Source organism: Nicotiana sylvestris, chromosome 7 (genome assembly GCF_000393655.2).
Source record: "Nicotiana sylvestris chromosome 7, ASM39365v2, whole genome shotgun sequence".
In the NCBI taxonomy this organism is placed as follows: domain Eukaryota; kingdom Viridiplantae; phylum Streptophyta; class Magnoliopsida; order Solanales; family Solanaceae; genus Nicotiana; species Nicotiana sylvestris.
The window spans coordinates 87,272,525-87,297,778 of record NC_091063.1 but is presented as its reverse complement, the minus strand read 5'-3'; the positions used below and the strand labels follow the sequence as shown (position 1 = coordinate 87,297,778).

The 25,254-nt window shown below is 37.5% G+C and overlaps 2 protein-coding genes across 5 annotated transcripts; both read right to left on the bottom strand.

The window, feature by feature from the left end:
* Positions 1-10,867: 10,867 nt before the first annotated feature.
* LOC104245697 (fructose-bisphosphate aldolase, cytoplasmic isozyme 1) lies at positions 10,868-14,648 on the bottom strand. The gene is made up of 4 exons (XM_009801349.2): positions 13,842-14,648; positions 12,702-13,082; positions 12,193-12,494; positions 10,868-11,399 (listed from the first exon to the last, which is right to left on the bottom strand). The coding sequence occupies exons 1-4, from the start codon at positions 13,867-13,869 to the stop codon at positions 11,037-11,039; spliced, it is 1,074 nt and encodes a 357-aa protein (XP_009799651.1). The 5' UTR covers positions 13,870-14,648; the 3' UTR covers positions 10,868-11,036.
* On the bottom strand, positions 12,866-24,535 carry LOC104245698 (uridine kinase-like protein 3). 4 transcript variants are annotated; one of them, XM_070150834.1, is made up of 15 exons: positions 24,388-24,535; positions 22,422-22,585; positions 20,822-20,913; positions 20,201-20,270; positions 19,623-19,741; positions 19,178-19,274; positions 18,452-18,531; positions 17,835-18,029; positions 17,611-17,694; positions 17,434-17,494; positions 16,603-16,663; positions 15,538-15,830; positions 15,302-15,384; positions 14,954-15,148; positions 12,866-13,082 (listed from the first exon to the last, which is right to left on the bottom strand). In XM_070150834.1, the coding sequence occupies exons 2-14, from the start codon at positions 22,567-22,569 to the stop codon at positions 14,999-15,001; spliced, it is 1,533 nt and encodes a 510-aa protein (XP_070006935.1). In that variant the 5' UTR covers positions 22,570-22,585; positions 24,388-24,535; the 3' UTR covers positions 12,866-13,082; positions 14,954-14,998. The 4 variants fall into 4 exon arrangements, with proteins under 4 accessions (XP_070006935.1, XP_009799652.1, XP_070006934.1 ...); XM_009801350.2 differs by lacking the exon at positions 12,866-13,082 and having other exon boundaries at positions 14,786-15,148; positions 15,538-15,610; positions 15,737-15,830; positions 24,388-24,530; XM_070150833.1 differs by lacking the exon at positions 12,866-13,082 and having other exon boundaries at positions 14,786-15,148; positions 24,388-24,534.
* Positions 24,536-25,254: the final 719 nt, after the last annotated feature.

Here is a 25,254-nt window from a genome sequence, read left to right as displayed (position 1 = left end):
AAATCAAGGAAAGACACGGTTACTGCAGTGTAGTCGAGGCAGGATCAAGTACGCAGCCTTGGTACCATGACATCAGGAAATTCCTGAAGACGCAAGAATACCCAGAGCATGCTACTGGAGATCAGAAGAGGACCATTAGGCGACATGCAAGTGGTTTCTTTCTAAGCGGTGAATTGTTATATAAGAGGACCCCGGACCTCAATCTCCTAAGATGTGTCGATATCGAGGAATCGAGAAAGATCATGCACGAAGTACACGCAGGTGTGTGCGGACCTCACATGAACGGGTATGTCTTAGCGAAGAAAATCCTCCGAGCAGGTTATTATTGGATGACCATGGAAAAGGATTGCTTTAGCTTTGTCCGGAAGTGTCATCAGTGTCAGGTGCACGGTAATTTGATTCATGCACCTCCCACGGAACTGCATCCCATGTCCGCACCTTGGCCATTTGTCGCTTGGGGCATGGACGTCATTGGACCAATTGAACCAAAGGCTTCGAATGGACACAGGTTTATACTGGTTGCCATCGATTACTTCACAAAATGGGTAGAAGCCGTCACTCTCAAGTCGGTCACTAAGAAAGCTGTGGTGGATTTTGTACACTCAAATCTTATCTGTCGCTTCGGTATTCCTGCGACTATCATTACAGATAACGCAGCGAACTTGAACAGTCACTTGATGGGAGATGTATGCGAGCAATTCAAGATAACGCACAGGAATTCCACTCCCTATCGGCCGAAAGCCAATGGTGTCGTGGAAGCAGCAAACAAAAACATCAAGAAGATTTTGAGGAAAACGATCCAAAGTTCCCGACAGTGGCATGAGCAGTTACCTTTTGCATTATTGGGGTACCGCACTACGGTACGCACATCGGTGGGAGCGACTCCTTATCTTTTGGTTTATGGGACCGAGGCTGTAATACCGGCAGAGGTAGAAATTCCTTCGCTTCGAATTATTGTCGAAGCAGAAATCGAAGACAGCGAGTGGGTCAAGGCTCGATTGGAGCAATTGACGTTGATTGATGAAAGGCGAATGGCCGCAGTTTGTCACGGACAGTTATACCAACGAAGGATGGCCCGTGCTTACAACAAGAAAGTCCGACCCCGGAATTTCGAAGTAGGTCAGCTAGTACTGAGGCGTATTCTGCCGCATCATGAAGAAGCAAAAGGAAAGTTTGCCCCAAATTGGAAAGGCCCATACATTGTAAGGAAGATACTGCCGCGAGGAGCATTGTATTTAGGTGATATCGAAGGAAATGACCCCGACACAGCAGTAAATGCAGATGCAGTCAAGAGGTACTACGTCTAAATCATACTCCGGTGGTCCTGACACATTTGAAAATGGCAAAGGTTTTATTCCCCACTACTCCCCAAACACTACCCAATCCTCTCTACAAAAAGAAAAAAAAAAGAAAAGAAAAAAAATAAAAAAATTTGATTGAGGCCTGAACTACGTTTGACTTGATTCCGAAAGGATACGTAGGCAGCCTCTCCCTGAGGTTCAGTCACACCAACAATAAAATCCCATTCACCCTGAAATTGAAAACCGGGGCACGTCGAGCAGTTGAGAAGTTAGTATCACTACCTCTCTTTACCAAGCACAAGCCTTCAAATCAATTACCAAATATGGTGGGGAATCAATAAGCGTCACAAACGAAGACCATCACACTCTGAATTGAGAGAGATAAAATGAGAGAGTCTCGGCGGTGAAAACCTTCGGGCACCACGAGGCGACGGGAGAAGAGAAACCAAAATGAGAGAGCTTGTTTAGTAAAAACTCGCAAAGAGTGCTATCAAGCGACGACAGGAAGAGAAATGAGAGAGGTCAGCCAGCGAAAACCCGCAAAAGGGCGCTGTTGGCCGAAAAGAATGACTCCATCCCAAGAAAGTTTCGGCAGAGTGCCACCAGTTTGGAATCACAGATCCGTTCTGGTTCAGGAAAACGCAAGCTCTTAGAAGGTCAGACGTCCAGTCCAAAAAGCATGTCATGTCATTGAAAGCCAGCGTTATCTTCCTCGGATAAGTCTTTCTCATCCCGAAAAGGTTACTCTGTTTCTGATTTGTTTTCTCCTTTCTTTGTTTCTTTTCGAATCCCTTTCGCATTTTAACCCCGAGTTCAGGACATACCGGAAAGGACAGGTGGCAGGTTTATTTGCGCGGAATCCTGTCTCATGAAGGAAAGCACCTCATCTCGTTGGTACGATTACCCAAGCATGATGAATCATGACGTTTGATGGTGTTCCGGAGTAAAGGAAAAAGAGAGAAGTCTTGAAATCTTACCCAGCAAGTTCACCTTCGGACAAATCCCCACAGAGTCTTCCCCTGTACAAATCCCCATAGAGTCTCTATTGTACAATCTCCCACAGAGTCTCCCCAATCTCCCCAGCACATCCCAGCGAGTCCTTTTGTAAATATTCCCCAACAAGCTTACCCCAACAAATCCTAGAAATCCCGTTTTGAAATAAATCCTCAGCATGCCCCATTGTACAAAAATCCACACAAAGAATCCACTTTGTAAATATTCCCCACAGAGCTTCCCTTTTGTACAAATTCCCACAAAATACCTCCAATAAAATCCCCGTTGAGAACCTCCAAGCAAAACGGGACACAAAAAAAAAAAAAAGCCTTACGAAGCAAGTCATCACAGAATCCGGAAACACAAGCCTGAGTAGTCAAAAGGTTTCGCCATTCGAATCAAATCAATGGCGGGATTTCGCAACATAAATAGAGATGCAACAAAGTAATTGGGAACGATCAAGGTCACCGAACCGACCGTCATTTCCGGACTAACAATTGTTCGTTGTCTAAGAAGTTGAAACAGGTATTAATCCAAGACAACCGTGCAAGAAGCAGGTGTCGCCCAAAGAAGAAGGTACACGGGTACAAGAAACATTTTGGCAATAAGGAATTCACTCAAAAGGTAAGTTCCCGCAAAACTCCCTTTTATCTTCTATTAAAACAAGAAAACTCAAAAATAGATCGTGTAGCATTCTCGAGCTTTATCCCCAGCCAGTCAGCATTAGGGTTTTAAACCCTAAACTGAACTTTTTCCTTTCAGCCAGCATTAGAGTTTTAAACTCTAAACTGAGCTTTTCCATGCAATCAGCATTAGGGTTTTAAACCCTAAACTGAATTTTCCTGTTAGTCAGCATTAGGGTTTTAAACCCTAAACTGAACTTTTTCCTTTCAGCCAGCATTAGAGTTTTAAACTCTAAACTGAGCTTTTCCATGCAATCAGCATTAGGGTTTTAAACCCTAAACTGAATTCTCCTTTTAGTCAGCATTAGGGTTTTAAACCCTAAACTGAACTTTTTTCCTTTCAGCCAGCATTAGAGTTTTAAACTCTAAACTGAGCTTTTCCATGCAATCAGCATTAGGGTTTTAAACCCTAAACTGAATTTTCCTTTTAGTCAGCATTAGGGTTTTAAACCCTAAACTGAACTTTTTCCTTTCAGCCAGCATTAGAGTTTTAAACTCTAAACTGAGCTTTTCCATGCAATCAGCATTAGGGTTTTAAACCCTAAACTGAATTTTCCTTTTAGTCAGCATTAGGGTTTTAAACCCTAAACTGAACTTTTTCCTTTCAGCCAGCATTAGAGTTTTAAACTCTAAACTGAGCTTTTCCATGCAATCAGCATTAGGGTTTTAAACCCTAAACTGAATTTTCCTGTTAGTCAGCATTAGGGTTTTAAACCCTAAACTGAACTTTTTCCTTTCAGCCAGCATTAGAGTTTTAAACTCTAAACTGTGCTTTTCCATGCAATCAGCATTAGGGTTTCAAACCCTAAACTGAATTCTCCTTTTAGTCAGCATTAGGGTTTTAAACCCTAAAGCCAGCATTAGAGTTTTAAACTCTAAACTCAGCTTTTCCATGCAATCAGCATTAGGGTTTTAAACCCTAAACTGAATTCTCCTTTTAGTCAGCATTAGGGTTTTAAACCCTAAACTGAACTTTTCCTTTCAGCCAGCATTAGAGTTTTAAACTCTAAACTGAGCTTTTCCATGCAATCAGCATTAGGGTTTTAAACCCTAAACTGAATTCTCCTTTTAGTCAGCATTAGGGTTTTAAACCCTAAACTGAACTTTTTCCTTTCAGCCAGCATTAGAGTTTTAAACTCTAAACTGAGCTTTTCCATGCAATCAGCATTAGGGTTTTAAACCCTAAACTGAATTCTCCTTTTAGTCAGCATTAGGGTTTTAAACCCTAAACTGAACTTTTTCCTTTCAACCAGCATTAGAGTTTTAAACTCTAAACTGAGCTTTTCCATGCAATCAGCATTAGGGTTTTAAACCCTAAACTGAATTCTCCTTTTAGTCAGCATTAGGGTTTTAAACCCTAAACTGAACTTTTTCCTTTCAGCCAGCATTAGAGTTTTAAACTCTAAACTGAGCTTTTCCATGCAATCAGCATTAGGGTTTTAAACCCTAAACTGAATTTTCCTTTTAGTCAGCATTAGGGTTTTAAACCCTAAACTGAACTTTTTCCTTTCAGCCAGCATTAGAGTTTTAAACTCTAAACTGAGCTTTTCCATGCAATCAGCATTAGGGTTTTAAACCCTAAACTGAATTTTCCTTTTAGTCAGCATTAGGGTTTTAAACCCTAAACTGAACTTTTTCCTTTCAGCCAGCATTAGAGTTTTAAACTCTAAACTGAGCTTTTCCATGCAATCAGCATTAGGGTTTTAAACCCTAAACTGAATTTTCCTGTTAGTCAGCATTAGGGTTTTAAACCCTAAACTGAACTTTTTCCTTTCAGCCAGCATTAGAGTTTTAAACTCTAAACTGAGCTTTTCCATGCAATCAGCATTAGGGTTTTAAACCCTAAACTGAATTCTCCTTTTAGTCAGCATTAGGGTTTTAAACCCTAAACTGAACTTTTCCTTCCAGCCAGCATTAGGGTTTTAAACCCTAAACTGAGTTTTTCCATGCAATCAGCATTAGGGTTTTGAACCCTAAACTGAATTCTTCCTTTGTTCAGCGTTAGGGTTTTAAACCCCAAACCGAACCACTCTCCAGCTAGCCGGTGTTAGGGCTCCAGCCCGGAACTGAGCTTGCATATCCTCTTTCATCAATTTTATGGACTTCCCGGTGAATAATTAACGAAATTTTCCTAGTAAAACTGGGGCAGAAAATTTCGTTCGTTTGTTTGTTTTCTCCCGCAGGTCTGACCTCGAGCCACCTGGATCGAAATGACCCACGAGATAAATCCCAGTTCGGAATCAAAGAAGAAAAAGACAAAAGAAGATATCCCGAGATATCAGAGTAAAGAGAAAGCAGATCGACTCCAACATTTGGCTAAGATCCTGAACTCTGCCAGTCACATTTTATTCGGTATCCCGGAGATTAAACAAGTCACTGCAACTCGCAAGCATCAAGATTCAGATCGGAGTCTACAAGCAGAATCAGCTAAGACCCAAGATCAAGTCGTAAAAGAATCATAGATAGGAATCTTGTAACTAGCAGTTGACATGCATATAAGTAGTTAGTTCATTTTCCAATTTTCGTTTGGTTGTAATAAGGCGGTCAGTGACGTAGCAGTGACAACAGCAACAGCAGTAGCAGCAAGCATTGCAATCCCATGGTAGTCCCAGCTACCAAAACTTCCCGAACTACATTGACCTGATTCCTGTTTAGCCCAGGATATGTAGGAAATCTTTGAAGCAAGATTCGGTCAGATCTTTCAAAAAAAATGCTTCATACGGAGTGGTCTATAGGCAAAAATCGCTCATACACGCTCACTTTATCTTTGCACGAAAACCCTTCGTGTTTCCGAACAAAGAGGGGCAGCTGTGAGCACGTGATTTTTGTTTCGCACGACAATCGCTCCAAAAAGAAATAAAAAATAATAATTGGCCCTGCTGTACAATTTTGGATTTCTGTGCGGCACCTTGTTGATTTATTTGTGACTTCGGCCCATTTTTATTTATTTACTTTTTTAAAATAAAATTCAAAAAAAAATATGTGTCCTGCATAATTCGAACCGTAATCCGGTCGTTAAATAGAAAATCATGAATAGGCATTTTCGTCCGTGATTTTATTTGGTTTGACTGTACCTGTTTTGAAATATTTTAGTGTGTGTGCAAATAATTGTATTGAGTGTGTATTTAATTTTAATTTGATTTTTTGGCTTAGTTTTGTTTTAAAATAAATAAGAAAAAGGAAATAAATAAAAAAAAAAAATAAAGAAAGGACCCCTTCCCTTCCGGACTTGGGCCAATTTTAACAAAATTGGCCCAAACAAACAGCCCAAGACCCAGGCCTGCCCGGTCCAGGCCACCTGATGCCCAGGACGTCCAAACGACGTCGTTTGAGTCGTGCCTGATCTGGGCCGTTGATCTCAGAGTGATCAACGGCCAAGATCAATTCCCCATAACCCATCAATAAACCCGACCCGTCTCACCCGGACCGACCCCAACCCTTTACCCTTGAAACGACACCGTTCCACTTAAGCTATCAGATCCAAACCGTAGATCTAGATTGATCTAACGGTCGAGATCAATCCACCCATTAACTATATAAGGCCATAATCCTACCCTGCTTCCCCCCCTATCCGAACCCCAGCCTTCGTCTTCAACCTCATCCCCTTCAAACCCTAGAGCCGCCCTTGTATCCCCCACCATGAAAACCGGCGGCATGAACGCCGGTGACCTTCCCCTGAACACCATAGAACCCCCATGCCATCCTGAACCCAAATCTACCAACCCCATGCTTCGAATCTTATCCCACCTTCTCGAATCTTCATTTGAAGATTCGAGTCGGAACCTAATCTACACCGATCTGCTTCAAATTCATACCAGACACTCCCCAGACCCCCCTCGTGACCAAACCATACTTGGTTTGGTCCGAATCTGATCAGGGAAGCCTGAATCCCAGATCTAAGTTTGAAAGTTTTGTGTCCTTCGTCACTGGTTCATACCGGTTCAACCGAAGAGATTAAGGTCTAATGGACTTTAATCAAAGTGTTTCTCATCTGAGAAACACTTCGATTAAAGTCCATTCAGCCTTAAGAAAAGTTTGTCCAAATCCGAGTTCAAACTGTTAAACTTTTCAAGTTTTAAGGTAAGTCTGCTTTCTTTCCTTTATTGTTTTAGTCCGTGTGATTGTTTAAAAAGTCTGTTCATATTTGTTTTGATTTCATCAACTTTTGTTTGTCCACTTTACTTAAACCTCTGTGTTTGTCTAAATCCCCCTCCTATTCTGATAAGGCATGTGTATTGGTTGTGTTTCGAGTTTGGACTGACTAGTTAACTCCTCGAGTGCATTTCTGTTTAGTCAGTATAATTCAAACCACGTATCGATACTGTTTAAATGTTTGATTTTTGGCTACGATGGTGTATGTTAATGCTAATATAGTCGAGTCGACATGTGTCGTCGATTAGTTTCAACTGTCCGAACAATAACAAATCAACTTGCCTCTGTTGAACATTTGCCTGAATCAATTAAGAACCAAGCCCTGTTACTTATAGTCGTGAATATGGTTTCAGAAACCTAAGGTTTGGTCTGTAACCGAAATCTGAGTTGGTGGCATGTGCACTTGTGCACAGCATGTGCATTGTGCACTTGTGCACAGCATGTGCATTGTGCACAGCCTGTTTTCCTGCATAAAAGGGTTTTCAATTTCAAAATGGGTTGACAGCATATGCTGTCAGATATATTCTACTGCCCATACTTGCTTTTAGATAATAAAATGGAAAAGTTGAATCTGCCAGGGAATGTGAATGGGGTTTAATACTTAATTAACTAAAGTGGAACTGAAAAAAAAGGTTAAAGGCATATGGGAGGGTACTGGGATACTCTAAAAAATAGGCTGTTAAAAGATTTAAGGAAGGCATATAAAAGGAGGAGACGATCTGATATGAGACAGGCAGAGGGGGATTAGAGAAAAAAAAACACACACACACTGTGAGGATAAAAAGAAAAGAGAGAGTTGACAGAAATAGAAAGAGAGCAAGAAAGAGATAAAACAGATTAGGAAATCAGAAATTTGGTCTCGTTTGTCTGAATTTCATCTATTGTCAATACATTAGGCAGTGTTGCTTCTTCTCAAATTCAATCGAGATTATTGTTAGTATTTTGTGGCATTTGGTATATTCCGGAATTGGATTGTCTGGAGCATTGTTGCCATCACACTGTGTGCTATTTCGTTTGGCTGTTATTTTCCTTCAACTCTAGTTCCACCTCGCATCAGAATCCTTTTCTTTTGTGCTGTTCTGATTGTTGTTGCTATTCTGCTCACTGTTGTTGCTGCCCTGTCCTGCTGCTACTACTAGTCCTGCTTCTTTCTGCTGCTGATTTCCACATCTTCTTCTTCTTCTCCTTTGCATTTTCAGCATTTCCAGGTACACATTTCAAGTCCCATATTGATGTAATTAAAACAGTTGGAAAGCATGAAATGAAAAAAGGGTTGAAGAAGTTCAAGTATTTGTTGTAGTATTCATAATACATTAGCAGGCCTGTGAAAGTTGATTTAGTTTATGATTCAACAGTTCGAAAGTATGTATTGATATTTGACTGAGTTTACCCTGTTGTATTTTAACTCTGTAGTTGTTTGTCAGTAGGGGCATGTATATTTCGACTTTATGCAATACTGTTCTTGTTTCATTTAAGTTTTTGTTTAGTTAAGACTAGTCCACATAAGTTTAGTTAAGTTCAACTCGAGAAGCGTTTCGGATTAAGTGTTGTATTTCGTTTAGCTCGTACATGATTCCTTGCCAAACTAAAGTATTTTACTTTGCCAGTTATCCTTTAATCTAGTCCAAATAAGTTCAGTTTAGTTCAACTCAAGAAATGTTCGGATTAGGTATTGCATTTCATCAATCTCATATGTAGTCTTTTGTTCGACTGAAACGTCCTCGCAAGGCATGGCGTTTTTACTTTATAAGTAGTTAATCAGCAACTGACAAAAATCCGGATTAGGCAAAAGCCTATAATTGAATTAGCATGTACCTTTCTTCTAGTTTTAAAGACAAATGCATTAGAAATGTAGCCATTTTAGGATATCCTTTTCTAAAATAGAGATGAGCCTCGCCAAATAAAGATGCAAAATTGCGGGGCCCTCAATAAATAACCATGATAATTATTTAGAATTCAAGATAGGTCATTTAATAAATTTCATGGCCTTCTACAAAGATAATAACGCGTTAGACTCTGTTGGCGCGGCTTAATTAAATCACATTCTTAAATTCGGGTGCACATTGATGTGACCCAAATCCGAATCTCAACGAAGTCCAAATGTGTCGACGATCACGGGTGCATTGATTGTGACGTGGTTCGAGATGCATTTTCACGACGTTGCAATTCTATAAAAAATAAGTAATAATAATAAAGCGGTTTAAACTTAATAAAAGCACGTAAGTCATAACATGTATTTAAATCAGATATTTAGCCATTATAACAATTTAAGCGACCGTGCTAGAACCACGGGATTCGAGGGTGCCTAACACCTTCCCTCGGGTCAACAAAATTCCTTACTTAGAATTTCTGGTTCGCAGACTTCATTTGGAAAAGTCGAAAATTTCCTCGATTTGGGATTCAAGATAAACCGGTGACTTGGGACACCAAAAGTCAAACCTTTCCCAAGTGGCGACTCTGAATTAAATAAATAATCACATTTCGAATATTGTCACTTAAATTGGAAAAACTCCACCCGCGCATCTAACTCTTCGGGGAGGGGCGCGCAAAAAGGAGGTGTGACACTACATGTCCTTGGAAAGTTGTATAAATTTTAGTTATTTCATCTTTGACTCTTATATTATCATTATATTGTGGTTTATTATTAATTGACTTATCTGACCGGTTGAATGAGGTGTTATCACGACTAATTAAATTTTGGATCATTACCGTCCCTACAGTATAGCCTAATAATTGGAATGAAAAGGTTCTGATCAATTTAGAGACAATGGTATCTTTTTCTTTTCTTGTTTTGTTCTTTTCCCATCATTTTTCCCCAAGAAATCTCTAGCCAACCCACAAGTCGGGGTTTGTCAAATTGGTAATTGGGATTAAATTCTATATTTCTCAAGACATGGTGTGCTGATATATATATATATTATGCTAACTCATAATATCGAATAATAGGCAAATGAGGCACAAGGAGACCTTTTATTTAAACCTCTTTAATAAATTAGCTCTAATACTGCTAGAAAGGGGTGCCAGCCAACTTGTACTACTAATATATTATTATTATATCAATTCCTGGTGTGATTTAAATAAAGTAGCTGAGATAGCAAAGTAGAATATTCAGGAAGCACCTAAGAAGATGCACGAGTCACTTTTTGACAATTGGCGACAATCAGCAACCTTTACCTTTTATTCTTTCTAATTCAATTATTATTAATAAATAGAAATGAATCATTTCAAACCAATTGGCGAAATGAAGCATTAAACATTGCATTTACGTTACTCAGCATTCAGCAATAAACCATAAATCACCCTAAACCTCTTACCTTCAAACTCCTGATCAGAACCAAAGATAACATTTTTATCCCAATTCAAGATACCCTTTGACCCAAACACAACCGACAACCTTGTTTTCATTGGTTTTTGTACTGTAGTTACAATTGGAGGATTACTAGTTTATAGTGTCTAGAAATTAAATTGTTTTCTTTATTGGTTTAGCTTTGTTTTTTTCTTTATGAAAAAAATATTCTTAAATATGTTCTTGCTGAAGTTTCTTGGGAACTTCAGAAAACTAACCTGATCAATTCTGTACTTTCATTGAGTCACAAGTACAATATCCTCCATATATACTAGTTACTCTTAATATTGCTTTGTTACTTTTTGAATTCTCATACATTCATCAGGAAGTACAAGCACAAAAGCGTATCAAGGCAAACATATGAAACAACAGTATAACCACAAAATGAGAGATCAGTGAAATTATAGCTTTTTTACTTTATTTTTCTGTTAAGTGAATATAAACTTTGAAATGAAATTTACAGAGTGCCTTCCAAAGATGTCTGAATTAAAAGGACACAAAGAAGTTACTAATTTAACACATAAGAAAATAGTATAGGCTGTTATCAACTGCAATTTGCCCCTAATATTTGTAACCAGAAACAAAGAGACTCTCAGAAGCAGCTCCAGTGGCACTTCCACCAGTGTACTTACCAAGAGTGGCATCTGAATTGGCCTTGCACCTTGCCAAAAATGCCACTTGGGCTTTGCCAACATTTTCCGGTTTTCCAGCCCAAGTCTTAAGTGTACTTTGCTGCAGAGCTCGACCAAAGGAAAATGACAGTGTCCAGGGCTTCAGCACTTCCAATTTGTTCATTGCATTTAGATTCACTGTTGCCTCTTCCTCACTCTGTCCTCCTGACAAGAACACTATCCCTGGCACTGCTGGTGGCACTGTCCGGCGCAGCGCTGTAACTGTGTATTCTGCTATTACCTCTGCTGCAACCTAAGACAAGTAACAAGGGTATATTACACTGTCCATTTATTCGGATTGATTGTACATATGGTCGTACAACTTTAATAACTCAACTACGTCTACATATCACAGAAAAAGAAAATGCCGAAAGATGTTAAATCTGTTTTCGAAAAGCGCAAGCAGCCTGTTACTGTGTTACATGCATAATACAATGTAGGCATAGTCATGTCATCAGCTAATTTTACATGATATCATGATACCATTTAAACACACAAAAAGAAAAAACTCATTTTCCGAAGGACTTTAAAAGATAAAAATAATAACTCGTGATGTGCCACAAGGTGACAGAGGCATTAGCTAGATGAGTCCGGATAAAAAAAGAGCAGTCCGGTACACTAAGCTCCCGCTATGTGCGGGGTTCTAGGAAGGGCCGTACCACAAGGGTCTATTGTATGCAGCCTTACCATGTATTTCTGCAACAGGCTGTTTCCATGGCTCGAACCCGTAAGCTCCTGGTCACATGGCATCAACTTTACCAGTTAAGCCAAGGCTCCGTCCGAAAATAAGTTTCAAATTTTTTTTTAATGCCATCACAAGGATATCATGTAATTGTGAGGTAACTGACTAAATTGAATAAGTGATAGCATAGTTGTGTTTCTAAAACCTGATTTAGTATCGTTTTTTTAAACATTTTTTATATTTTGTAATAAATAGACATACTTGAGTTATTTTTCCTTACTAAAGCTAGATAACCATCCATGATATTAAATACATATATTTGACATGCAACATTAATGCAAGCTAGCACAGTAGAAATGCTTACCTTTGGGCTATTAGAGCCAGGGGTGACCATGTTGGGCTTCAAGAGAGTTCCTTCAAGAAGAACATGGTGGTCATTGAGAGCCTTGTAAACAGCTGCAAGAACGGTTTCAGTAGCAGCAGCACATTTCTTGATGTCATGGTCTCCATCAGTGAGGATCTCTGGCTCAACAATTGGCACAAGTCCATTCTCTTGGCAAATGATAGCATAACGAGCTAGTCCCTGAGCATTCTGCTGGATGGACAACTCAGAAGGCTCGGTGGGTCCAATTTTCAGCACAGCTCTCCACTTGGCAAATCGAGCACCTTGTTGAGACATGATATAATTAAATAATTAAAACTGATATCTGAGCATACAAGAGGTCTCAAAAAATATTTCCGCGTGTTTGGCTCATGAAAAAGGAATTAGGACAACACTCATGAGGGATATGTTGAGACGTAGTATAATTAAAAGTGTGGTTTTAGTAATAGCTTAAACTTTAAAATGATATGATTACACAATTCAACACATACCTGCTTTGTAGTACTGTGCGCAACGTGCGCCCAAAGAGTCAAAACCTTGAGTTGTAGTCTCACCATTGGTTCCTGCTAATTCCACTGTGCCCTTGTCCACCTTTATGCCAGGAACAACATTATTTTCTTGGAGAACTTCGACAAAAGGCTTGCCATCAGAAGTGTTTTGGTAAAGGGTTTCCTCAAAGAGGATGACACCAGAGAGGTGAGTGAGAGCATTGGGAGAGGTGAAGAGGAGTTCACGAAGAGCTTGACGATTGGACTCAATGTTCTCAACGTTAATGCTAGCTAAACGCTTTCCAATAGTGCCGGTACTTTCATCAGCTGCCAAAATACCCTTCCCTGGTGTTGCTATGTACTTGGCATTCTTGATAAGTTCCTCTGCATATCATAATTAATGTGAGATCAACTATTGTTGGAAATAAATAGCACACAGAAGTAATATTCATGATAGTTAATAGGAACAAAATTGAACACCAAAATACATGAGAATAAAAAGAAAAACAAGGATGCTTAAGATTTTGATATTGAAATCCCTTCTCAATAAGGAAAAAACAACAGTAAAATATTATTACTTTAGTAGGAAATATTTACAATTAGTAGTCTAGAGTAAAGTAATCAAGAGATTGCTACAAACTTGAAAAGCAAACTCTCTTTGGAGATGCACACCTCACTATAACAACTGTTTACCTTCAAATTATTTTTCTCACGCTGTCTGTGACTAGTATCTCATATTTGAGTGAAAGAGCTCATCTAGTAGATCATCCATATCACTTTTAGGAATAACGCAACCAAAACATTGTTGCATTAGTGTTTGATATCGTGGATTGGGTTATAAAGTGGACGCCAAAAGGAGACAGTACACGAATCATGAAACATAAATTAAATATTATAGCTAGAATATTCTACATATTGGATACCAACCAAACTTGCATGACAATCATTCATGCATTTCTATCTTCTTTAATGTACTATTCCGTACCTTAAAGAACTGTATGGTTTTGCATGCTAGCAAGCTAATATATGTAATTACATGCTATGCTAGCTAAATGCACTCTCTTATGTATAGTTAGTATATATACTGCTTAAATTACATTTTGGCATGGAATAAAAGTAAGAGAGAGTGAGAGAGGGGGTTACCAGCATATTTTCCAACAAAGGCAGACATGGTTGTGGATTAGTAGTGCTAAAAGGTTAATACTTGGATAAAAAAGCCTACTGAAAACGGACGAGAACCCAAAAGCTAGGAACCAATCTATATAGATGACGTTGGAGTGGATATTCCTATATAATCCTTTCACGACACGTGTCAACAGATTAGCCCAGCAAAGATTATCGTCATGGTTTAGAGAAATGAGTGAACATCAATATAATCTCACTGCCAAACGTCGCCTTTCTGGCCCTTCTATCCTTATTGTGAGGCAATTTTTTGTGGGGAAGCTGCTGCCTCATCTCCAATATTTTGTTTCTTTCCAGACTAAGATACGGAGCCCAAAAGACCAACTTTATCCCCCGAGGGCTCTCGAAACACTGTCATATGTAAGAAACTGTTTACTTTCTATTTTGAATTCTTCAATTTTTTTTGCAACACAAGGAAATCGGAAGAGGTGAAGAAGATGGAAAATAGTGAAAGTCGAATGCATATAGAAGAAGCTTCCAAGTTCCACCCTAGGCTATTAAGTCTCCATAAGAAGCTTGTTCATGAATAATCCTCCATAAGTTGTAGCCTCTCAAATCCCTCCAGTCTCATCAAGTAAGGGGGTCGATACAGATGTATTTATATGAAATTGCACGAATTCCTCACCAACAACAAGTACTTCATATCAAATCCATCTTTAATGCATCTCCTGATTCAGAGATAGCAAAAAAGGTTGCCATAGGGATACTTACATAAGGCCACCCTTTTTTGTAAACTGTGTTCATCGACAAATAAAAAGCTAGCCTCATGAAAAAAATTACACTTGTTTTAGACCATACCCCTGAAAAATGTTACCTTAAGACTTAAGTCGACTTTGTGATAGATCAGGCCACACTAGGTTTAATGGCCTAATATGTGTAGTAAGCTAGGTGTCGATGTGCAAAAATTACTGCAAATCACATTTATAATTCTTGTATAGTCAAAAATGTTCCAAAGTGTCCATTACCCGGTACATAGTGGTTCATCGTGCTCACCTGACTCTCTTCTTTTTAATGATTGTCAAAAAAGAAAAAGAAAAAAGAAAAAGGGAAAATTGAATTGGAACTGAAAGTACATCTCTCATGTGATTGCGGGGTATGGAAGGGCCACAACTCTTGGTTCAGTCGTCGTCTGTGCCAAAATATCGATCACCGAACTCACCCATCCCAGGAATAACACGAAAGTCATCATTTAAACCAATTTCAATCTCAGATGTCACAATCTTTATTCTTGGGAATCGCTTACAGACCACATGCACTCCTTGGGGTGCCTAGTTTAAAAAAAAAAAAATAACAGCAGTTATTATTCCACAGAACCGTTGCAGTAGGGTAGTCCACAAATTGAACACTACAAGAGTCAATTGTTGACGAAAGGTTGGCTTAGAAGAGGTGCAAATCCTAAGTGGATAATTCAGTGAACTTACAGAAATGAGATTGAGGAATAAAATGTTGGACTCTGGGACACCCTTCTTTAGCAGTAAAGAAATAGCTTGAACCGCTGAATTCCCTGTTGATATAGACACATAATAGTCCTTGCTTACACAATCTTTTGTTAAGAAATCATCATAAAATTCTTGATGATGAAGATCAACCATGTTTTCATGGGCATGAAGCTCGTGGTCAGTTATCTGATATCCCAGGCATTCTTAAAAAGACTAACCTGTTCCGAGGATCGGATCCAACAACAGGACATGTCTTTCTGCAATATCTAGTGGTAGTTTCTCATAGATCAGCTGCATCATTATTAAGGAAATGACATTATTTTTATAAATAACAATAAAAGAGAGCAAAAGCCAATATAATGACTCGGGAGAGCGTAAAAGATGTAACGACTCAGGAGGACCCTGCAGATTGCTAACCTGCTGACCATTGTCACCTTCTCTATGGATAAGGATCTTGCCAATCTTGATACCTTTACAACATGCTCGCAAGGCATTCTCCATGCTCTCCCCGCTGTACATAATTAGAAAATTTTATGGTTAACAAACAGAATACGCAATCCGATCACTTTGGTGAAGGCAGAGAAGACAAAGAAAACAAACATTTGTTACACCAGAACATGGGATGATGATTAGGGAATTGTCCTGGAGGCATTTGACAATATTATGAACCAGTTAATTCGTGATGAATAGCAAGCATCTCCAGTGAATGACAATAATTTGACATTTAAGTTTAAGACAAATTTAAACAACATTTAAACTGCAAACCTTCACTGGGGTATATTTTTGCCACTTGAAGAAAATGAAACCCCCATTAATATAGACCTTTACGAAGACGCTAACTCTTAGCATCAGAAATCTTGATCCTGTCAGCGTAACAAGTATTTATCCTAAACATGCAAAATGAAGCTTTGCCATCTTGAATATCTCAAGTTTCCGATCTGTCATTTGTTATCTTCAGTCTTAATCACTAACAAGAAGCCATGATGTTCCATGTGACAGCTTTAAACATATGTATCGGAGTCTCGCACATGCACTTGCATTTCCTTTTGCTAAACAGCCCAGTTTGGAACAAAAGTACACCAATAGAATAAGTGAACAACATAGCATTGAGGACATGGTCAACCACACAATCGATTAAACAATGAAATACATTTGAGAAGGGTTCCCAAACTACATGCACCAACATATGGTAAAAAGCATATCGTACAAAACAAATTGTTAGTACCATCTAAGAAATAAAGGAAAATGCTAATTACAAATTACAAATTACAAATTATTATTACCTTCTAATTACTGAAACACCACATAACCTCTTACAAAAATCAACACCGCTGTATACAGATCCTGCACTCACGAGAAATATATTTAATTAAGAATTTATTTCCGCTCATTGAAGCAGTTCCTCACTCAATTGGGTATACAGAAAAACATAAAGTCCAAGAAGAAACAATGTTACACAGAAGCCACTCCTAGAGACAATACGATTTTAGTATAGTGCTAAACTTTTGATTCAAGTACTGAAATTTACCGCAATGAAGTACCGCAACTAACAAATTAACAAGTGCTGACACAACCAAATGGAGGGAAACGTGTAGATTATTTTTTTTAACTGCTATATGATCAATAATGTTTTATGATGCCCTCACATACACAATCCAACAACACTACTAACTCAAACTGTAAACAAAATATGCAATGCTAACGGGTAATATCCCAATAATACAGCAATAGTGCCATATCTTGACCAATACAATAAATCAGCTGTAATGCCCTGACAATACGGCTTATGCTCTTCCGGATACAGATCAAAGATGTATTGCGTCATAAATCCTTGTCTCTTTCAGTTACAATTCAACCAATATTTTTTATAACAAATACTAAGAACGATTGGCTGAATTGTAACTGAAAGAGACTAGCCATTATGAGTCAAATTTCATAATTGTATCCAGAATCCCATCTGTCCTAAAAAGGATAACCATTAAGCCTGATCTTTTGACCTAATGTCAGTAACCCAACTATTTAAACTGGAGTACTCAAAGAAGCTACTTCAGAGCCCTATGAATAAGATTTTTAAATACAAGGCCATGAATTTTCCAATCGCAGTAGCAGCTTACCAGTTGGAGTGATCACCTGCTTTTCTGTAAATGGAAGATGGCCCAAACCATGTTCAACGACCTGGTTCAGGTGAAGATTAATCTAGTTGATAAGCTAAAGAAAGATTGACTTTCCCTGATGGGCCGAGAAAGATAGGCTAACCAGTCAAGCAATGAACTGTGCAGCGATGTACTTACCAATCGAATCAATCTATCAGCATAAAACACAAAATCATGTTTAGTCGTCTGAGCATCCCGTATAAGTGTATGCATGCCACGTATCTGAATGAAAAAATACCGATCTTTAGGAGCATATAGGAGATGGATCTTGAACAACGAAAAGGCAATTTCAAGATAAATAGAGAAACGGATAAAAAGGGTCAAGATAATAATATCTTAAATTCTGAAGATAAAAGTGGTACCTGGAAAGTTGATTGAATGACATATAAGTTAGGATATATTTTACAGAGATCATGTTGACCAAGTTTTGTCCGAAGATGTTGCACAATCAAATCGATAGCAACATGATTGTCTCCACCTCGGGGAATGATAATGTCAGCATACTTCTTTGTAGGAAGAATGAAGTCATCAAATGCCGGTTTCACAAACTTAGAGTACTGCATCAAGATTAAATCAAATTACTCTGAAAATCAAACACTTAACCATAAAAATTGTGCTAAATTTCAGATAATGTTCAATTTCAAAACAATTTAGAAACTTAACGGAAGTTTGAACAGTCAGTTTTGGGAAGGCAATTTAAGTTGAGATGGAAGTTGAATCGTCACTTTAAGAAAAATTGGTTTTTATTGACCTTATTAGCAACAAGGCAATTTTAGAAACTTAAAATGGAAGTTTCAAACGTGACTTGAGAAAGGAAGCACTGAGAAAGAAACTTAGTCATCAACTCACTGATCTGCGTCATAAAGAAAATGTTGGAAATTGGAAGAGCAAAAACCTCAAGAAATGCTTTGTCAAAATATCTGTCAAATTGGGTGAAAGATTACCAATTATTTCAACTAGGCCTGAAAGTTTTCCTAACCTGATCGAGCACTGTAGCAATATCCCTTCCCTTTTCAGCCGTGTCACGTCTTATTCTCCTTGCAAGACGTACATCAGCATCTGCACTGAAAACTTAAGATGATGAAACCACACTAGTAGAAGACCCAACAGGAAGCAATTTCCAAGTAGACATGGAAGGATACAACATATAGAGGTTATATGCTCATGTATCAAGTACTAAATTAGGGCATCAATCTTAAGGAGAGCTGAAAACAGCCCTAAGGAAAAGATTTTAAACAATAAACACAAGAAACCATAATATTACAGAAGTTTGAGTGGAAGCATTCCTTAAGAAGAGTTTGAGCGAAATTGTGGTTCAGTCTTTCATGATATCTGTTTCAGTGAAGACCTTGACTCTTACATAGGATGGATATTCATGCATTACAGCGTGTTCTATTCACTGGCAGTCCTTTTTCAAGAAATCATATTAGGTTTTTAGGCCAACAAAGGGAATAGCTCCGTATTTTTATATTCATTCTTTATTATTTGGTTTTATTTTATTAGAGGAAACACCATTGAAATTTTTTATCGATAGGGGAGAAACCTAGAAGGGAAAATATCCATGTAGAAAGAATAATATATGAGATAACTGCTAGGACACTGTATTGATCTTTCTTTTGTACATCATGGTCACGAGTCAATAAGACGGCACAACTCAGGCCATAAGGACAATAAAGAAACGTCAAAAGAAAGGAGATGAAAGAACCTGTATCAACAAATATCTTCATGTTCATCAGATCTCGGACACGTGGATCATGAAAGATGAGTATGCCTTCCAAAATTATAACATCTGAAGGATTGACCTACCAAGTAATTAAAATAAAGGTGGTGAATTGACACTAAAGAGAATTCTGAACAAAGAAAGCTACAACTCTAAATGCAGGAAATTGCTTGTTTCTCCACGTATGGATCCCCAGTTGTCTATCAAGAAAAGCAAGTGTTTCTTGCGTCATCGGAATGCAATCTCCTTCTTCCATTTTAATCTTTCAGATAGGAATTCAATTGGAGGAAAGAAATAGTCGATGAAGACAAGGGAGGTTAAAAGTTGAGTAAGATATGTGTGGCGCATAATTTGATGTATTCTTTAAAAAATTGGATGATGAAGCTACAGTGAAATGAAACAAAGATAAAATCATACTATAAAGAATTACCCTTCGAAGGGGGAATACGTCATTTTTGTAACTCTTAAAATCATATTTTGGAATATCTACCGCTTGTCCATGCTTCAATTTCTCCACCACACACAACAATTGTTCGGTGTCAAATGCATCTGAACAATAAGAGAAAGAAGCATGAAACTTACACCAGACATTATCCTATAACGTGTATCTGATATTTAAATAATTCCTAGACTAACATATCAATCAATATTAAGAGATTTCAAAGAGTTTATACAGGTGTGAACACTATAAATCAAAATTCAAACACCAGAAATTATCATTCGTTGGTTAAAGAAGGATTTCCAATAAGATTGAGTCGTTAAAGAAGGATTTCCAATAAGGTTGATGACAGTCTAAGCCATAGGTCTCGAACACATAAACAGAGTTCTTTGAAGTCACAACAAATCTAGTACAAGAGAGTCCAATTTAAATTTGTGTATATGGGCAACTGCAAGAATGATTTTGAGATTCCAGAAAAAAAAAACACATTTAATGATGCTTTTTCCTATAAATGATATCATTTTCCCATATGAGAAATTAAATCAACTCAAAAAATGGACTAGACTAACCAGGATGGTCAAAGTTGTACTCATGAACTTTTGTTAGTTCTTCAAGAGTCAAATTATGATAAAAGGAATCCTGCAAATTCAAACCCGAGTCAGACAAATCAGATAATGAATTTTGGTAGGCCCCACATAAGTTTTCGGCAAACAAAAAGACAGAAATGTAGAGTAGTTTCTGAATCCTCTTAAATCATCTTTTTGACCACAACTTCTGTTACAGAACATCTCAGATGAAGCAAAGTGGAATTAACATTGGTGATTCATCAAAAAATCCCTCTTGTTGATCGTTAAAGGTAGAAGCAAAATGAAATATGATTTAAGTTTATAGTTCACATCTATCATAAATTGAAGGGATATTGGAAAAACCCACCGGAAGAAAGTCGAGGTATAGGAAAACCTAGCTAACCAATCATCTCATCAAGAAGAAAAGCATAACAGGTGCTATAAACACATTAAATAGTTATACATTTAATAGGAAGAGATAAGGGAACAGAGGCCAGCGCTAAAAAGACTGCATTGGAGAAGACTACGATACTATCTATTCATACGAAGGATGACGTGGTTGTAAACTTAAACTTGTTCATCAAAATTACGAAAAGCTTTTTATCCCACTCAGAAAAAACCCACCTGGTTAACTAGTACGACACGCTGATCACGAAGCTGCTCCATAATTAAATCACAAACTGTTGTCTTGCCTGATGCAGCACCTCCAGCAACACCTGCAGGGGAACATATTTTATCAGCATGGATTAAGAAAACACGTAGCAAGAGTAGGGAAGATTCATAAAGGATAAAAGTTTCAAATTTGAGTCATACAATTAGCATTTACAGCCTTGAATCTGATGTGGTAAAAAATTAGTTGCACGAAAGATTAATTTCGAACATTGTTTGAAGTTACATGAATCGGTTGAAAAGCCAGATAACCAATTTTCATAGCAACCATATTACTGACACACTCGCTGAGAGGAAAATTCATAAACTGCTCCATCGAGCAACAATAGCATATTGATGCCTGACAGAACCTGTAAAGTTTTCCCAGACCATTATCAACCTATCTGTCGATTACAACAACAAGAACAACAACAAACCCAGTGTAATCCCACAAGTGGCGTCTGGGAGGGTACTGTTGATATTTATTCCAGCAATCGATGGATAGGACAGATAGATATCAACCTATCTGTCGATTGTAGGAATAAATACCAAGGAACAAATTTTGGAGAAGGAAGGATCAAATTTCAACTTGTACAAGTGGCGTCTGGGAGGGTACTGTTGATATTTATTCCAGCAATCGATGGATAGGACAGATAGATATCAACCTATCTGTCGATTGAAGGAATAAATACCAAGGAACAAATTTTGGAGAAGGAAGGATCAAATTTCAAGCTGTACATGCTACATCAATTAAACTAACTCCACTGAGACATAATTCACATTCTGATCAGCAGGGAAAAAGCAGGATTAATCTCAAAATCTGTATTGAGTATTTTCTTAACATATACCCAGCATAATCAGAAAAGAACTGGTTTTAACATCATGGTAGAATCTGGCATATCTTAACCAAACCCTTCGCCTGGGCTCGACGTGTACTTATATGGCCTGGAGAGGCTTACTTATCTTATAGTTTAGGGGTTTGATCCGTCTTTGGTTTCATTGCTTGTTGTTTTGTCTGAAAAGCAGCCAAAATCCAAAGCCAAAGAAAGACTCCAAAAGAGTTCTAGATCAAGCCAGATAGCCAACTAAATCATTTCTAAGCAGGCAAAATGGCTTTCTAACTTTCATGGCCCCTCAAGATTTTAGCCCTTTTCAGCTCTTCATTTTGTGCATCCATGAATAGCTTTACCATGTGTTAAAACATACATATTGAAGCCAACATCCATCCAAAAGACTGATGAATTATAAGTGGAACTAATCATTCATCTTGTGCACATGACTAAAGCTTGAGTAACTATGGGTTAGTTTATTGAGCTAACACTCTCCTTTGATGTACACATAATGAAAGCTCGAGTAACTATAGTTAATTTCTTGAGCTTACACTATAAGCTGCTACGGAAATCATCAAAAATAAAGATCACGAAAATATTCCAAAAATAGTGGTAGAGAACAATAACTAAGTGGTTATTGAGATAAACAGTCCCTTTTTAAAACAAAAAATTGCAATTGTAAATGTGAAGGTTGTTGAGACGATGCTCAGGTGACAAAAAAGACAGATATAACTGCTGATGCATACCAATGATGAAGGGTTGCTTATGAAAACTATCATCTATAGAGGTAGTTGGTTGCTCAATTTCTGGAGTACGTGGCTGCTCCATATGGAATCCAGAATAATGAACTCCTGATGACGCTTCTATCAAATCTTCAACTGCATTTGAACCCATTTGTTGACTTTAAACTCTGCATTTAAGTACCAACAATCAGCGGTGGACTACTAGCTTCTATAAAAGATAAATACCAAATCATAAAATTGTCATTCATATGGTTAACAATATAGGAGAATATCAGAAAATTTTCCTTCTCTTTCAAACTTAAAGCACGATCGAGATGGTTAGCAAGCCTGATTAGTGGCCCAAGGCTGTTGCCTAGGCATTTTGTTTGAGAATGAGATAAAAAGTTAAAGGGAAAATGACATTGTATAGCCGCTCTCAAAATAATAGCCAAAAAATGTATATTTTTTTGTGTATATATACATTATGTATGTTATATACAAAAATTATACAAATTTTATACACTTTTTCGGCTACTGAATGTAAATAGTTTCTGGAGCGGGCTAGAAGTGATAATATCCCAAAGTTAAAAGTGGCAGTAGAATAAATATCACATCTTAATAAAGCTATCTCATCAAAACTGTGTTTACTCTCTGTAAAGTTCATTTAACTTTATCTTATTATATTCTCTTAAGTACCTACAGTATAAGCTGAAACTAAGATTTTCTTATATATATATAGAATAGCACTAGTAGTTAATGCTTCTTTTATACATATAGGTCTGAGTAATGCTTCTATGTGAAAGAGAGGGGAAGCTAAGAATCAATGAGAGATAAAAGGTTGGAAGATGCATTGGCTTTATAATGAGTTGGCTCATCTTGGTACCTAGGCAAACACCTTCAAAAGTTATGGCCTTAACATGAAAATGGATTGGTTTATTTCTGCAAGGGAGCTAATTCTACAGAAGACCCCACTCATATCAGCCTACTTTGCCATCTTGTGAGTAATTTGAATATCAAGAACTGAAGTTCATAATTCATGATTCCTTGATATTTGAGTATGCATAAGACAATACGTGTAGGAAAATTGCTAAGTTTTGTACTCCATTGCTGGAGTCAAAACTCAAATTGCATATGTCCAAATACAGAAGTATACAATGTTGCGAGTTTAGCTCTTCTGCTAACATCAGCTTAACCAATCTAACTCTAATCCATAAACTGTCACCCCTGCACCATCAGTTTTCGTCTCTTCAACTCAAACCTCAGGTCAGCAGTCAGCTGATTTGATTTGGCCACTCCACAATCCGGTGAAACAGTCTAGCAATTCAAGTACTACAAAAGTTCCTAACAAACTTATACATGACAATCTGAATCCTAAATGGATATGCATAAAGACGCAGCAATCCCCTAAGACCCTAGTATATAAGATATAGAATGTGATCTGCTACTCTAGTTGAGTAATTACCCCGTATTAGTGGCATCTAATTCATTGATCTTAAGAGTCCAGATGATAGCAAGTTAGCACTAGCAGCACCAGTGCTAGTATATCTCCTAGTAAAGTGAGACTTATCTCTCGCCTAAATAGGTACATGTGGCGTTGCTCTATCCTACTTCAAACTTATAAAAGATCACAATGAAACTCAGAGCAGCGTCAGCCTCAGCTCACTCATCGACGATCACAACAAAGAATTGGTAGCTTCATGTGACCAAAAAAGTATTAATTTCATTCCAACCACATCCATATTAAAGCTCAACAGCAAATAAAAATATTCTAGAAAAAAAAAAACACAGGCAACAGATAAACAATCTAATAATAAACAAATACGGATTCTACAGGACCAACACAAAATCAGTAGACATTTCAGAGATCGGAGAGGAAACTTCCAGATTCAAAATCCAACTGAACAATTAACAAACACTCGTAAGAACTGAGAGGCGAGTGAAAGCAAGTGTTTAACGTGAATGCAGATTTGATTGATAAACTTTTAGATACCTTTTATAGATTGATGTTCCAATTTTCAAAGCTTATTTGAGATTCGGAATCAGTTACAGAGAGGAGAGGTAGATACAATGAACAATGAACAGTGGTGTCATCTATCAGTAGAGTATGTTGTAGGCTTCGTTACGGACATGATGAATTTATAGAGAGAGCGGAAAGTGTGATTTGCTCTCTAGTTAAGACTATGGGCTTGATATTTTGTTGAAATTACATGTACGGCCACTGGTTCTTTCTATTATTTTTTTCCTTTTTTTTATATTGGGGTTATAAATCTGCAGTGAAAGGTAAGTTAAACGATCGAGGTTACACCTAGGCACCGAATCGGATGTGGGACCAGCTGACCCCACTCGCCCATAGCAATGTCGACTCTGGACCAAAAGTCTCACCTTATTGTAGTTCGGTGAATCTACCAAAAAGGACTTAGTGGGCGTTTGGACATAAGAATCGTAAAAATCCAAAAAAAAAAAAAAAAAAAGTGAAAAAAAATTCAAGTAAAAATGATATTTAAAAATTAGAGTTGTGTTTGGATGTGACTACAATTTTGGGTTGTTTTTGAAGTTTTGTGAGTGATCTGAGTAAAAATTTTAAAAAATAGTTTTTTGAAGTTTTTCAAATTTTTGAAAAATCTCAAAATGCATCTTCAAGTGAAAATTAAAATTTTTATGAACAAACGCTGATTTCAAAATAAAGTAAAAACTTTTTGGAAAAAAGAATCTTATGTCCAAACGGGCTCTTAATATATCTGGGGCGATTTTTTTTTTTTTAGAGATAACGTTATGTAAGACTAGTAATGAAAATTTTATAAAACATTAATTAATATTGCATAAAATATTTCTTGTTGGATGTTGATTTAATGTATCT

Bases quoted from the DNA above. Each gene is read 5' to 3' on its own strand.
- LOC104245697 (XM_009801349.2), bottom strand. From the start codon at position 13,869: ATGTCTGCCTTTGTTGGAAAATATGCTG. The intron at 13,083-13,841 runs GTAACCCCCTCT...TATGATATGCAG, and splicing joins CTTTGTTGGAAAATATGCTG to AGGAACTTATCAAGAATGCC. The intron at 11,400-12,192 runs GTAAGCATTTCT...TACTTGTCTTAG, and splicing joins CTGGCTCTAATAGCCCAAAG to GTTGCAGCAGAGGTAATAGC.
- LOC104245698 (XM_070150834.1), bottom strand. From the start codon at position 22,569: ATGGGTTCAAATGCAGTTGAAGATTTGATAGAAGCGTCATCAGGAGTT. The intron at 20,914-22,421 runs GTATGCATCAGC...GTTCCCCTGCAG, and splicing joins TAAGCAACCCTTCATCATTG to GTGTTGCTGGAGGTGCTGCA. The intron at 20,271-20,821 runs GTGGGTTTTTTC...TTGAATTTGCAG, and splicing joins GTGTCGTACTAGTTAACCAG to GATTCCTTTTATCATAATTT.